Source organism: Hordeum vulgare, chromosome 2H (assembly GCF_904849725.1).
Source record: "Hordeum vulgare subsp. vulgare chromosome 2H, MorexV3_pseudomolecules_assembly, whole genome shotgun sequence".
NCBI lineage: Eukaryota > Viridiplantae > Streptophyta > Magnoliopsida > Poales > Poaceae > Hordeum > Hordeum vulgare.
In genome coordinates this window covers 656,097,327-656,112,560 of record NC_058519.1, presented here as the reverse complement: position 1 = coordinate 656,112,560, position 15,234 = coordinate 656,097,327, and the positions used below count along the sequence as shown (strand labels likewise).

Sequence of the window (15,234 nt, the reverse complement as noted above, 5' to 3'; positions counted from 1 at the left end):
AGTCAATTCAGGAGGGTTCATCACTCATATTACAACACAGCGAACTATAGTTCACCGTCCCATAATTTAAAAATCCATGGGGAATACATAAATTCAGCACTTAACATTCAAGGATTTCTCAAACAATAGGAAACGAGTAGTTTCGGTGTTCATCGACTCCGGACATGGCTTTCTGCACCGCTCTTGCTGTATGACAGGATCTGTAGACAGCACCATTCAGAGTCCCAGATTACCCGGTATCAAAGAACCAAGCACATGCGCCTAGACGACCCACATGTTCAGATGCTGGAAACATTGTCATCAAACTGTACACCTTGTTTTTTGGTAGGTTAGCCAAGGAATTTTAGATACTACATAAGCAGAACTAGTAATTGCTCGTACTTATGGAACCTACATAGCGAGGTTTTCCAGAAGACACAATGGGAAAAGTAAGCATCATGGGGAAGAGTCCGTAAATTTTCCAGTTGAAAAGTCTTCATGGCAAGCTTCTCTCCATTATAAGTATCAATAAAAAGATGGCGAACACCTGGAGGAATTTCTCCTGTCCATCCATCCTCAATTCTAAAGCAATCGTGTCCAGCGATCCTCTCTGCTAAATCATACATCAGATCATGCATTAAATAGTAGTCCTCACCGCAGGACTCCTTTCCCCCAAATTGCAGAAATGAGATTGACACAAGTTCATCAAAGTAAGCCTGACCAACATCTTCCATTTCCTTCCCAGCATTACTACTTCTTATAAACCCTTCTGCCACCCACAACTTAACTAACACATTAAGTCTGAAATGATGTCCTCTCGGGAACATACTACAGTAAGCAAAGCATTGTCTAATCTGATCATTAAGATGCTGGTAGCTCCACGATAGAGCTCCCATCGTCTCGTTCAATAAGTCCTGGTTTCTAGCTCTTCTCCAAAACTCAGCATTTTTTCTTTTACGTAGCTGTCCTCCCACTGTACTGGCTGCTAGAGGTGACCTCTTAAGCTTTTCTGCAATGTGGGCCCCAATATTCCAAAGTGTGCTCCCAACTCCATCGTTTGCATTCCCATCTCCAAGTGCATAATACATGAATAGCTCAAGGAACATACTATCATCCAAGTCACTAATTGGAAAAGTGGCACATCTCACATCAGGACCAAGATCAAAGAAGGCATCTACATTTCGACTTGTCGCTAGGATCTTGCTTCCTCTCTTTCCAATCTTGAATGGAGAAAGTAATTGTGGTAGATTCTGCTCGCCAACATCCTTGTTGCACCAGACATCATCTAGTACCAAGAAAAACCTTTTGCCACTCAGCTTATCCTTCAGTTCTCTTTGTAGCCTATCAAGACTATTAAGTTCACAATCATATCCTTCAATCGCCTCAAACATTTGCCTGTAAATGGCCTCGATGCTATATTTTTGAGAGAGATAAACCCATAATAGAATGTCAAAATGGCCATCTTTTTCAGCTAGCTTGTCCTTTTCTTCCTGGGCATAAACAAACTGTGCAAGGGTTGATTTCCCAGAACCAGCTATGCCATGAATTCCAACAACAGAATAACATAGACTGCTATTCATGTTTGTCTGACCGTGACCTGCCTTCTCATGCAGCATTTCTATGATGTTGTCACACTCCTCATCTCGACCAATTACCTTTACTGGGGAAGTTCCAGTGGTACATGCATTGGCTGCAATAGGTTGCCTCTCACCGCCCTTATTTACGGTGGGCAAGTTCAGCCATTCCAAAATTTGGTATGCTTCATTTATAACCTTTTCTATTTTCTCTAGGCTCCGCTTTAATTGCCTTTTAGACATACCAGTCTCCTGCAAAACAAAATCAAACGCAAGGATCCATGTTTAATAACAGAAACAGGTAGGGCTAACATATTTTGGGGGCAATTTCTGACATCCCACCAACATATCGGCAAGCTAAAAGTGGAGTGCCACTTGCCTCCGTCAGCTGTGGCAACGCTTATTTTTATCCATTTTGTCCTTCCTTGTATGCCTTAAGCCACCCTCGACTCGACACAGAAGAGCTGATAAAGGTTTGTTAAATGAAATTAAGTGAAAATAAAGTTTAGCTCCACAAAAATAGTCGAGCTCAGTTGGACGAGTACTCTGGCTTGTGAGTGATTAGGTGGATTTTCCAAAAAGCCGTAACGCATCAAAAGAGGAAAGAACCTGATCTTTTTAAGATTCGATAGCCCGACCTAAGTGTCCCTAACAACTCAACTCCTAGTTATACTTAAGGTTGGAGCGATGGTACAGACATACTCCCTCCATTCCTAAATATAAGGTGTATTATTTTTTTTAAAAGTCAAACTTCTGAAACTTTGACCAAGTTTATTGACAAAAATATTAATATCTAGAATACGAAATTATTATCACTAGATTCACCCTGAAATATATTTTTATATTATATATATTAGGTATTGTAAATATTTATAAATTTTTCTATAACATTGGTCAAACATAGACAACGGTTGACTTTTTGAAAAACTAATACACCTTATATTTAGGAACGGAGCGAGTATATAATAAAGTAGTCAAAAGAACAACTTTTCGAACATTTTATACAGCGAATTTTGAGTGCGAGAGAGAAATCTGAAAACAGCGAAGCTTGAGGATGGCAATCGACCTTATTTGTTAGGGGGGAGACGGCCAGGGACTGGACCTTCTGCTTCAGCAAATCCATGGTACTTGGAGGCCCGTCTGAGTTGAGCTCGTAATTTTGGACCTGCTTCTCGAGGCGATGATACTCAACATCGTCCCAGATGTCTTCAGCTTCGTAGAAAGCAGACTTAAGGTCCTCGAACAGCTGCTGGAGACGAACCCTGTGAGGGCTCTCCGCCACCATCTCCATCACCCGCTCCAGCAGTAAAATCTTGGGCTCAAGTTTTCTTAGCTTCTCCGATGCGTTGAAGCCGAGGAAGCAGGAGCATTTCTTGAAAAGGTCGGAGATGGCCGGCGAGGCTACCCAGCCTACGGCTTTCAGGCCCCATCCTATGGCAGCAGCAGCAGTCACCGGATCCGCCATTAGAAGCTGCTGCAAGTTGTTGGACAATCAGCTGAAAATACGCACGGAAATGAGATCTTGCACTGGGCTGGATCTATAGAGTCAAATCCGGTGGTAGATTACCAAGGCCGGAAGCGGTGAGGGTCAAATCCGGCGGCTGAAGCAGGTCGGGGGCGGCACTCGGCTGATGGGGGCTCGACTCCGTGGGAGGAGGAGGAGGTAGGGGACGGCGCTCAAGCACTGGAGGAGGTTGCTGGAGTCGCCATGACTCGATTTCCGCTGGCGGCGCCGGCGCCGGGGACGATTGGGTGGATTGCGGCGGAAACTTGTCACACATGTGTGGCCTGGAAATGTTATCCCAGATTCCCTAGTCGAGTATTGCTGTTTCGTAGATCAGTTAATTTTACGCCAGTGGAGTACATAGGGATGTATATAGACATAGTTTAAAGTGTAAATTCACTCATTTTACTCAGTATGTAAGACTCTTAGTGAAATCTCTTAAAAGACTTATATTTAAGAACGGAGGGATAGAATGCACGGCTTTGTCACGGACTTTTGAAATATTTTTGCGGGTTATATAATTCTAATGCATGTGTATTTTCATACATAGAAAACGTTATAACATGAGCATAAATTCTGAAGACCGTGTTCATACTAATATGGCTGTATGCATCTTTAATTGGTGCAGAGGTCGGGAAGTGAAACTCTCTCTATTTTTAAGACGCACGTCTCTCTCGCTCCCTCCCAACCCTAGCCGCCTCCCCCTCCCCTTCTCTTCCTCGCCGCTGCCTGAGGCAGCCGCCGGGCAAGCCCGGGGCGTCAAGGATGGTGGCGGCGGGGCCTAAAGAGCAACTAGTTAGCAAGCATTTCCACGCGTCATCATTTGACACGTTACCGGCCGCCGTCACATGTCGGGCTCTCAACATTTCCTTCAAATTTAGTTAGTTTTTATTTTTTTGGCACGCGTATTCAGCTTTTTAGATTGTTTTTGTTTTGGTGTTTTGGTTTTTCATCAGTCTGTCAAAAAATTTAAAATGATTTTTTTGCGAAAAACATATTTTTTGCAAGAGGTACGGTTTGCTTTCGCAAGAGACACGATTTTGCCTTCGCGGGAGGCATGGTTGTGCCTCTCGGAAAGAGAAAAAACAATGTTTTCTATTTTTTTGCGACAGGCACGGTTTTGCTTACAAAGGCAAGGTTTTGCTTCCGCGAGCTTGGAAATGAAAAAAAAACACATTTTTTTGCGAGAGGCATAGTTTTGCTTCTCCGAGAAGCGCAGTATTGCTTTCGCGAGAGGCATGGTTTTGCTTTCGCAAGAGGCACGGCCGTGCCTCTCAGAAACAAAAAAAATTGTTTTATATTTTTTTGCGATAGACATGATTTTGCTTCCGTTAAAGACACGGTTTTGCCTACGTGAGAGGCAGTGTCGTGCCACTCAAAAATAAAAAAAACGTGTTTTCCGTTTGTTTTCTATCACGAGAGGCACAGTATTCCCGTTTGTTTTTTTATGAAAAACAGTTCGTCAAAACCTATCAATACGGGATCTAGTTTTGAAGATTTCGACGGGAGAAACCCAATGGTAAAAACAATTCGAGATTTGAACATACGGTTTTAAAGATAAAACATTTTAAAAACACGGACCTACGAAAAAAAGGAAAAACTTGCATGTTGCGATAAATGACGTGTGCCATCGTCGTAACCTGAGGAGGTAAGAATGATCTTTAAAAGAAATACTCTTCAATTAGTAATTTCGCGAGTAATGTTGTTGTTCGATTGTTGCCAAGCCCAAGGTGGTGAATGAGCGTCTACGAACGTCGTTTTTTCAATATTAGATATATAGCAAATAAGCTTGTGTAGAAAATAAATAAATTCTATATAAAAACATTTAGCACCTCCCATCGTTATTGCATAAGATGAGTCGTCAATGTGCCACTTGGGCCGGGATTTGGGACAGCCGCTCCTTTTATTTTCTGCCATATTGCTCCCGCATTTTCTCAAACCATGGTTCTACCACTTGGGTCGTGAACCTTGGCGGCATGGATGATGTATTGCCTCGCCTCGACTCAACTCATTACTTCCTCCGTTCCTAAATATAAGACCTTTTATATATTGCACTATGAACTACATATGGATGTATATAGACATATTTTAAAATGTAGATTCACTCATTTTGCTCCGTATGTAGTCTCCTAGTGTAATCTCTAAAAGGTCTTATATTTTGAAACGGAGGGAGTACATGACAAGGAGTGGTAGAAAAAAAATTTAAACATGGTTAAGTTGCACCTGATTCTTAAGTAGCTCTCTGACATAAAAGGAAACGTGGGCCCTCTAACTCTATAGGCATAGCAAGAAGTTAAGTGCTAAAGCTCCACGCTGCAGCTTGAGCACAATACTAATTAAATATAATCTAATTAATCTAGCATTGTTGTGATATGTGCACCTGCAAAACTATGTAACCTATCAAAGAAACAAAATATACAACATGCAATGAGCCTTGCATTGTTATCAGATGCAATGCCATTGCATTTGTGTATGATCAAACTCAATTTATTTATTGAAGTCGAGCTTTGCGACCCCACAAAAAAGAAGAAGTTGTGCTTTGCAACTGGGAATAGTGCATCAAAGATAAAACAAAAATAACAAATTTAGGAAGTTTTACAAATGGATTAATCAATTGGCCAAGAATCCAGCTACAATAGTTTGTTAACATCGCCGAAAGGAATGATATAAATCAAGAAAAATGCCAGCATCAGTATCAATTCTAAAACTTGAACTTGGATGGGATATGAAGGTATCATTGTCCTCCTAATTATCCAACCACGAGTTGGTACGTCCAATTTTGCATTCTTATTCTTGTTCGGGCATCTTTCTTTGTAAGGGCATCTACAAAAAAGAAACAAGAAAAATGCCAGCACTTCAATTCCGGACATTTTTTATCAATTGAATGGGCTCTTTCATTCGAGTCAATCCTCCAATACGATGCTAAATCCTCCAATGCTGTCCACCATGTCATGGGGTCCGTCCTAGCGCCGCGACCGGGCTCTAGCAACAAGAGGGGTGGACAAGAAAGAAGCTTAATGGAAATACAATGGAGGAATATTCCGGTGTGACCCACCCAGTTGTGGGTTGGATCCGTGATGGCGATGCAGTTGCGACCTCCTTAATTATGCACCGGTATTCCCAATAGGCGCTCACAGTCACAGGCGAGGTCTCTTTAGCCTACTCAGGATCTCACGCTTTGCTAGGTCGCTCTCGATCATTGCTAGCCCGTTCGTTGGTTGACCATCTGACTTTTTTTGTGAATACAGGAAAAATTCAAGAATTTGGAAAAAAATCACAAATACAAAAAAAGTTCACGAGTTTGGAGAATGTTCAGGAATACAAAAACTGTTCATGAATTCAAGTTCGACACTACAAAAAAGTTCATGCATTTGAAAAAAATTTCGCAAACAAAAAAGGAACAAGAATTTGAGAAAAGTTCCACGTATACAAAAAGGTATGAATACGAAAAAGTACATGAATTGAGGAAAGTTCATGGATTAAAAAATATAAGAGTCCACGGGTTTGAACAAAAAATTGCATGAATTGGAAAAAGATCACAAATTAAGAAGAAACAAAAGAAAAATCAACTGAAATGCTTCCAGAAGCATGTAAAAACCGGGAGGGCTTTTGGAAAGCGAACATCGAATGACTCTCGAACGGGCCGAACCGTTACAAAGCGGACGGTGTGTGCCAAGAACGATTAACGCTGTATTTGGGGCATTCAGCGCCAAATAAGATTTGAGGAGGCATACACACGACCTTGTTTGTTAAATTATGATTCAAATTCTACCGTATTGGACTAGACGTAGTGCAAATGGTGTGGACCTTTGTGTTAGTACCGACGCGTACGAGTACAACTCGTTTATTTATCCGTCAAGGACTTTCATGTATTGTCCCTCATATATACTTCATGTAGTCGCACCTAAAGACGGTCTATCGTCTCGTGCTTGTAATACGCCATCCTCATAGGGCGTGTTTGGTTCCCTGGGTAGCTACATGTTGCATTGCATCAGAGTCCTGGATGAGCATGGCCTGGTTAGGCTGATGCAAGCAGGAGTAGAGATGGGTGTTTGGTTCAGTTGCATCAGATGGCTGCAGCTCCTACATATTTTTCTGAATTTTGCTGAAATCGAGGTGACGAAGACGGCTCCAGACGGCAAAATCCGACGTGCGGCGGCGCTAGGCGGCCGGATCTGGCGTGGGGCGGCTTGACGAGGGCGGCGGCGGTGCTTGGTCGAGGATGGCGGCGGCGCATGGTCGAGGACGACGGCGCTAGGCGGCCGAATCTGGCATGGGGCGGTCGGATCTGGCGTGGGGCGGCTTGAAGAGAGCGGCGGCGGTGCTTGGTCGAGGACGGCGGCGGCGCATGGTCGTGGACGACGGCGTTTGGTCGAGAACGGCGGCGGCGACGCTTGATGGTGGCGGCGGAGCTTCGTCGAGGATGAATGAGGAGGGCGGCGACGGAGCTCGGTGGAGGACAACGACGGGGCTCGATGGAGGACGGCGGTGGAGCTCGATGGAGGAGGAACAAGGACGGCGGTGGAGCTCGATGGAAAAGGAAGGAAAGAACGAGGCAATGACCTGCATGCGAGTTACGCAGGAAACTTGCGTTTCCCTCGGCCTGGCTGAGAGGCCTACTTTTGCATCCAGCGGACCAGGCTCAAAAGACCATGCAATGTACCAAACATCTGATTTTTTGCATGATGGATGCGAGCCACATGCAGTGCGGGGAACCAAACACCCCCATAGTGATTGCGCCTTCGTGCGTCCGTGGTTTTCTTTCGTAAGGGTTTTCACGAAAAAATCCGTGTCTCTCGTGTCTCGTTTATCTCGTTTTATCTAACAAGTGGTATATAGAGCTATGATTTAGTATACAAGATTTGAGACGAGAGAGTTAGGGTTTTCCTCGCCGCCGCCACGTCGGACGATCCGCTGATCCGGATCGATACATGAGCCGAGTTCGACACGATTTCTGCTACAATGGCTGTACGTCGCGTGATATCATCCGTCGAAGCCGTGCATTGTTCCGCCGTGTCCCGAGGCTGTAGCTGCTCGTCGATCCGAGTGCTGCCGCTCCTGGTTGATTAGAGCATGGTTAATAGTACAACCAGCTGCTGGTTATATGATGTTGACACGTCGTCTATATCCAAGCTTATAACCCACAAGTATAATAGGTAGATGTAAATAAGTGCTACTTTATTGATACAAGGTCCACCATCATTTCTCACAAAGTGCCTAGGAGCACGTGTTACAGCCGGTTGTTAGTTTGTAGCCCGCTTCTCCTCTTTCTCCTCTTTTTTCTCTCTTTCAACTCATCACAAATATATTATTTTAAGTTTTACAGTCCGCCTACATCATCCTATTATATTTGCTCTTACCACCGAGTTCCAGACCAAGTTCCGCTGCAACTACAGATTGATTAGCCACGCGCTGTCTCCTGTGCTCCGGTTGCAAGTCGCCGCTGCTTCACGCAAGTTGCTGCTGTTCCGCTGTACGCGGCCACACTTCGTCCACGTGAAGATCGAAGCAGTCAATCTCACGTGAAGGACTAGTACTAGTTTAGATTTGACTATTCTCTCCAATTACTACATCCACTGCCCAATACTATCAGGTATTTTTCCAATAATTCTTTGATCAACATATTAATTCTATCAAGAATTTTTTACCGGTTTGTGCTATTTTGTGTACACAGATTTATCTACTCATGGCATCCATGAAGTACGATCTTCCATTGCTGGACCGTGACACAAGGTTTACCCTATGGCAAGTCAAGATGCGGGCGTTGTTGGCGCAGGCCTACTATGATGATGCACTGGATAGTTTTGGAAAGAATATAATTGAGGATTTGACTGTTGATGAGAAAAAAAGGGATCGTAAGGCTTTGTTACAAATTCAACTCCATTTGCATAATAATATTTTGCAGGAAGTTTTGAGCGAGAAAACTGCCGCCGCTCTATGGTTAAAGCTGGAAGGGATTTGCATGACAAAAGATCTCACCATCAAGATGCATCTGAAGTAAAAATTATTCATGAACAGGTTACCCGAGGGAGGTAATGTTTTGAATTATATTTCAGAATTTAAAGAGATCATATCCGATCTAGCTGCAATGAAGGTTACGTATGATGAAAAAGATACTGCTTTAATGTTACTTTGTTCACTGTCAAGTTCTTATACCAATTTTTGAGACACCATATTATACAGTCATGATACTCTCACGCTTAATGAAGTTTATGAAGATTTGAACTCTAAGGAGAAGATGAAATTAATGATGCCTCATGATGGTTCGGGTTCATCCCAAGCCGAGGGATTATCTGTTCATGGCAGGACAAAGAAGAAGAACTCACATAATAGAAACCGTGGCAAAAGTAAGAACGAACAGAGGGGTCGATCGCAATCCAGAGACAAGAAGCAGTCTTGCAGATATTGCTAGAGAGACGGACATGATATCTCAGAATGTTTCAAGTTGCAGAGCAAGGAAAAGAGGAATGGTACGTATAAACCGAAAGGTAACAAACAAGGTGAAAATTCTGCTAATGTTGCTCGTGATGATAGTTCCGATGATGCTCTTATTGTTATTGCTGGATGTGCTGAGACCAATGATGAGTGGGTACTTGACACTGCGTGTACTTTTCATATGTGCCCGCATAGAGATTGGTTTACTACTTTTGATTCTACTACTCCTGCTGGTTCCGTTTTGGGTTTTGATAATTCACCCTGCAAGATTGAAGGCATAGGTTCCATTCGAATCAAGATGTTTGATGGCACAATCAGAACTTTGACACATCTTCGGTATATTCCGAAGATAAAGAGAAAACTTATCTCTGTGAGTGCCCTTGATGCAAAGGGGTACAAGTATTCAGGTGGAGATAGCGTTTTGAAGGTTACCAAAGGTTCTCTCATTGTGATTAAAGGTGACTTAAGTTCGACCAATGGTCTTTATTACCTTCGAGGTTCTACCGTTTCAGGTAACGCTACTCCGGTTATTTTAAAGAATTCTGATTGTGATGCTTCTAACCTTTGGCATATGCGTCTTGGACATATGAGTGAACTTGGTTTGGCAGAGTTAAATAAGAGAGGTCTTCTTAAAGGATATCAAACTGGTAAATTCAAATTATGTGAGCATTGTATCTTCGGCAAGCACAAGAGGGTGAAGTTCAACACTTCCACTCATACAACTGAAGGTATTCTTGATTATGTGCATTCTGATTTATGGGGACCATCTCGTAAAAAGTCAGTAGGTGGTGCTAGTTACATGTTGACTATTATTGATGATTATTCGAGAAAGGTTTGACCTTATTTCTTGAAGCATAAATGGCAAGCTTTCTCAGCTTTTAAGGAGTGAAAGATTATGATTGAGAGACAAACTGAAAAGAAGGTAAAAATACTTCGCATTGATAATGGTATGGAATTCTGTTCTAAGCAATTTGGTAATTATTGCAAGTCTAGAGGCATTGTCAGACACCACACCGTTCCTTATACTCCTCAACAAAACGGTATTGCTGAGCGTATGAACAGGACCATTATTTCCAGAGCTCGTTGCATGTTGTCCAATGCAGGTTTGCATAGGCGTTTTTGGGCCGAGGCCGCTTCCACTGCTTGTTATCTCATCAACTATTCACCATCTATTCCTCTTAATAAGAAAACTCCAATTGAGGTATGGTCTGGTTCACCTGCTAATTATTCATAGTTGAGAGTTTTTGGTTGCACTGCTTATGCTCATGTTGATAATGGAAAGTTGGAGCCTAGGGCTCTTAAGTGCATCTTTCTTGGTTATAAATCCGGTGTTAAAGGTTTTAAATTATGGAATCCTGAAACACAAAAGATTGTTATTAGCAGGAACGTTATCTTTAATGAATCTGCTATGTTACATGATGTTGCATCTACTAATGTTCCAATTGAGAGTGAATAGCAGCCTACTGTTCAGCAACCTACTATCTAGGTGGAGCATGTTATCGATTCAGGTGATACTTATGATAAGGAAAATGTTGATGCGCATGATGAACCCGTTTTTGATGATGAACATGTCACTCCAAATCAGCCTATTGTTACACCCGGTTGGAATCTCGCACGTGACAGAGTTAGGCGGGGTATTAATGCACCTGAAAGGTTAATTGAGGAGTGCAATATTGTTTATTTTGCTTTATCTGTTCTAGAAGAAATTGAAGGTAATATTGAGCCTTCTTCATATTCCGAGGCTATTATTGCTGGTGATAGTAATAAGTGGATGACTGCTATGCATGATGAGATGGAATCACTTGAAAAGAATGACACTTGGGATTTGGTAAGATTACCTAGAGAGAAGAAACCTATTCGTTGCAAGTGGGTTTTCAAAATAAAGAAAGGTGTTTCTCCTAATGACGAGGCAAGATATAAAGCAAGGTTGGTTGCTAAAGGTTATAGCCAAATTCCAGGTATTGACTATAACGAAGTCTTTTCTCCTGTTGTGAAGCATAGCTATATTCGCACTTTACTTAGTATTGTTGCCATGAATGATTTTGAGCTTGAACAATTGGATGTTAAAACTGCATTCTTACATGGAGAATTAGAAGAGGATATTTATATGGAACAACCTGAAGGTTTTGTTATTCCTGGAAAAGAAAAGCTTGTCTGCAAGTTAAAGAAATCTCTTTATGGATTGAAACAATCCCCTCGACAGTGGTACAAGAGATTTGACACCTTTATGCTCTCTCAAGGTTTCAATCGGTCTAATTATGATAGTTGTGTTTATTTAAAAACTGTCAATGGTTCAACTATTTATTTGCTCCTTTATGTTGATGATATGTTAATTGCTGCTAAGAGCATGTTAGAGATTGATGAACTAAAGAAGCAATTGAGTAAAGAATTTGAGATGAAGGATTTGGGTGCAGCAAAGAAAATACTTGGCATGGAAATATCTAGAGATAGACCATCTGGAAAATTATATCTCAGTCAGAAGGGATATATTGATAAAGTTCTTCGTCGTTTTAATATGCATAATGCCAAGCCAGTAAGTATTCCATTAGCTGCACACTTCAAATTATCATCAGCCTTATGTCTTGAGTCAGATGCAAATATTGAGTACATGTCTAGAGTTCCCTATTCGAGTGCAGTTGGTTCACTTATGTATGCCATAATTTGTTCTCGTCCAGATTTATCTTATGCACTGAGTGTTGTTAGTAGATACATGACTAATCCTGGAAAAGAGCATTGGAAAGCAGTTCAGTGGATTTTCAGATACCTGCGAGGTACTTCTAATGCTTATTTACAGTTTGGGAAAACTGGAGATGGATTTGTTGGTTTTGTTGATTCTGATTTTGCTGGTGATTTGGATAAGAGAAGATCACTCACAAGTTATGTTTTCACCATTGGTGGTTCTGCTGTGAGTTGGAGAACAACTTTGCAGTCTATTGTGGCTTATTCCACTACTGACGCCGAGTATATGGCTATTTCTGAGGCATGCAAAGAAGCTATCTGGTTGAGAGGTTTATACACTGAGCTTTGTGGAGATTCATCTTGCCCTATCATATTTTCTGACAGTCAAAGTGCTATATATCTTACAAAGAATCCAATGTATCATGAGAGAACAAAACACATTGATGTTAAATTTCACTATGTTCGAGATGTTGTTGCTAAAGGTGATTTGAAGGTATGCAAGATAAGTACTCATGATAATCTAGCTGATATGATGACAAAGCCAGTTCTATCAATAAGTTTGAGCTTTGCTCAGGCTTAGTTGGTATTTCTCACTAGTCATTTGGACTTTGACGCACAAGGTGTTTAAGCTGATCACTTTCTTCGACTACTGGAGGGAATTTGGCTCAAGGTGGAGATTGTTAAATTGTGATCCAAATTCTACTGTATTGGCCTAGACGTAGTACAAACGGTGTGCACCTTTGCGTTGGTACCGACGCGTATGAGTACAACTCGTTTACTTGTCCTTCAAGGACTCTCATGTATTGCTCCTCGTATATACTCCATGTAGTCGCACCTAAAGACGGCATGTCGTCTCGTGCTTGTAATACTCCACCTTTATAGTGATTGCGCATTCATGCGTCCGTGATTTTCTTCCGCAAGGATTTTCACATAAAAATCCGTGTTTCACGTGTCTCGTTTATCTTGTTTTATCTAACATTGTCAAATGTGGGCGTATGTATTTACCAAACCACCTCATAGAGTAGGAGTTCGATGTTCCAGCCCTATTGTCTGTTTGTGCCAAAGTCGATATGCCGCAGCACCGTTAAGTAACACACCTATGCTTTCAAAAAAAACATGCGGATATTAAGAGAGAGAGCAAATCATTAATTGATGAGTACTTTTTTATGTAAATTCGTACTGCATGTGTGTCATTTATCGCAACCTAAGAGTTTTCCTTTTTTAATGTAAATTTGCATTTTCAACATGTTTTCTCTCTTAAATCATGCGTTCAAATTTCGAATCTTTTACACCGTTGGATTTCTCACGTTAAGATCTTCGAAACTAGATCCCATGTTGATAGGCTTTGATTAATTTTTTTACAACAAAAAAATTAGACGAAAATAACCGAACGGAAAAACGTGCCTCTCGTGAAAAACACATTTTTGAGGCATGGTCGTGCCTCTCGCGGAAGCAAAACCATACCACTCACGAAAGAAACATATTTTTTTTAATTTCTGAGAGGCACGGTCATACCTCTCGCGAAAAAAAATTTGTACCTATCTGAAAGCAAAATCGTGCCTCTCATTGAAAAAACAGAAAACAATTTTTTCATTTCCGAGAGCTCGCGGAAGCAAACCTGCCTCTTACGAAAGAAAAATAAATTGAAAACACATACTTTTTCGCTTTCAAGAGGCACGGTCATGCCTCTCGCGAAAGAAAAAACAGAAAACATATTTTTTTCGTTTTCGAGAGGCACGGCTGTGCCTCTTGAGGAAGCAAAACCGTGCCTCTGGCGAAAGCAAACCCGTGCCTAACGGAAAACACGTTTTTTTTTGCGTTTTTGAGAGGCACGTTCATGCCTCTCGCGGCAGAAAATCCGTGCCTCTGGTGCAAGAAAAACTAAGCTTTTCAGGAAAAAAAGAAAACACGGTTTTTCCGCAATTTATTTTATGATTTTTCTGGTAAAAAAACTAAGAAATGGCGGTGAAAAACCGAAATACCAAAAAACCTCGGAAAACACACACCTTAAAATCCAAAAACATGTGCAAAAAATAAATAAATCAAAGGGAATTGTGAAAACGCGATACGTGACGGTGGTTGAAAACGTGCAAAATAGCGATGCATGGGAATGATCGTTGGGAGGTTCTCGAAGGTGCGCTCACCAACTAGTTGCTCTCTTTCGTACTGGATTAGCAAAAGCCCCACGTTCAAACAACAAGCTAGAACTGGGCCAAGCCTGAAAGTTACTCCTTTCTAAGCCCAAATTTAGCCCAAACTAAAGTCTGAAAGATTGGTTCAAACGGGATTTCCTATTTAGTGCTTATGCGCCCGTTCACAAACGCGCGCCTGTAGGCATCCGTTCACCTGTATAAGGTGGGCCGGCCTATCTTTATTCGCCAAAGTTCAGAAAAAAAGAAGAGTCGTGGGAGGTTGAACACGCGAACAGCAACTTCAATGCGAGTGACACCCACCACTCACTGCTACGTGCTATAAACATGTTATTCGTGTTTTTATTTACTGCACCTGTCGCGGGAATCCTTCAATTTTTTGCAAGCTTCCAAAACCTTCCCAAACCGTTTCACCCAATTCCCTGGTCATTTGCGAGGCTATTTTATTCGAGTTTTATTTTTTCATTTCATCTTTTATGTTAATGCGTGAAATTTTTCCAAATTCGTATTTTTATTCCAAATTTATGATTTTCCTTATTAAAAAAATTAGACAAACTTTTCTGACAAGTGGCGAACTCTTATAAAGTTTGATGAACTTTTTTCAAAATTCTATGAAGTGATTTCAAATTTGATGAACTTATTTTAAAGTTTGATGAACTTTTTTCAAAATTCTATGAAGTGATTTCAAATTTGATGAACTTATTTTAAAATTTAATGAACTTTTTTCAAAATTACATAAACTTTTTTTCCAAATTCTGGGAACATCTTTCAAATTTGATGAACTTTTTTCTGATTCATGAACTATTTCTTCAATATCCGTGAACTTTTTTTAAAATTTATGAACCCTTTTTTCAGATCACATTGAACTTTTCAAATCCATGAACCTTTTACAAAATATTACGAACTTTTTTTC

General features: G+C 41.2%; 1 protein-coding gene across 1 annotated transcript; it reads right to left on the bottom strand.

Moving 5' to 3' along the window:
* Positions 1-350: 350 nt before the first annotated feature.
* Positions 351-3,366, bottom strand: LOC123428930 (putative disease resistance RPP13-like protein 1). Its single transcript, XM_045113024.1, has 3 exons — positions 3,121-3,366; positions 2,620-3,027; positions 351-1,805 (listed from the first exon to the last, which is right to left on the bottom strand). The coding sequence occupies exons 2-3, from the start codon at positions 3,016-3,018 to the stop codon at positions 351-353; spliced, it is 1,854 nt and encodes a 617-aa protein (XP_044968959.1). The 5' UTR covers positions 3,019-3,027; positions 3,121-3,366.
* Between the last annotated feature and the right edge of the window lie 11,868 nt (positions 3,367-15,234).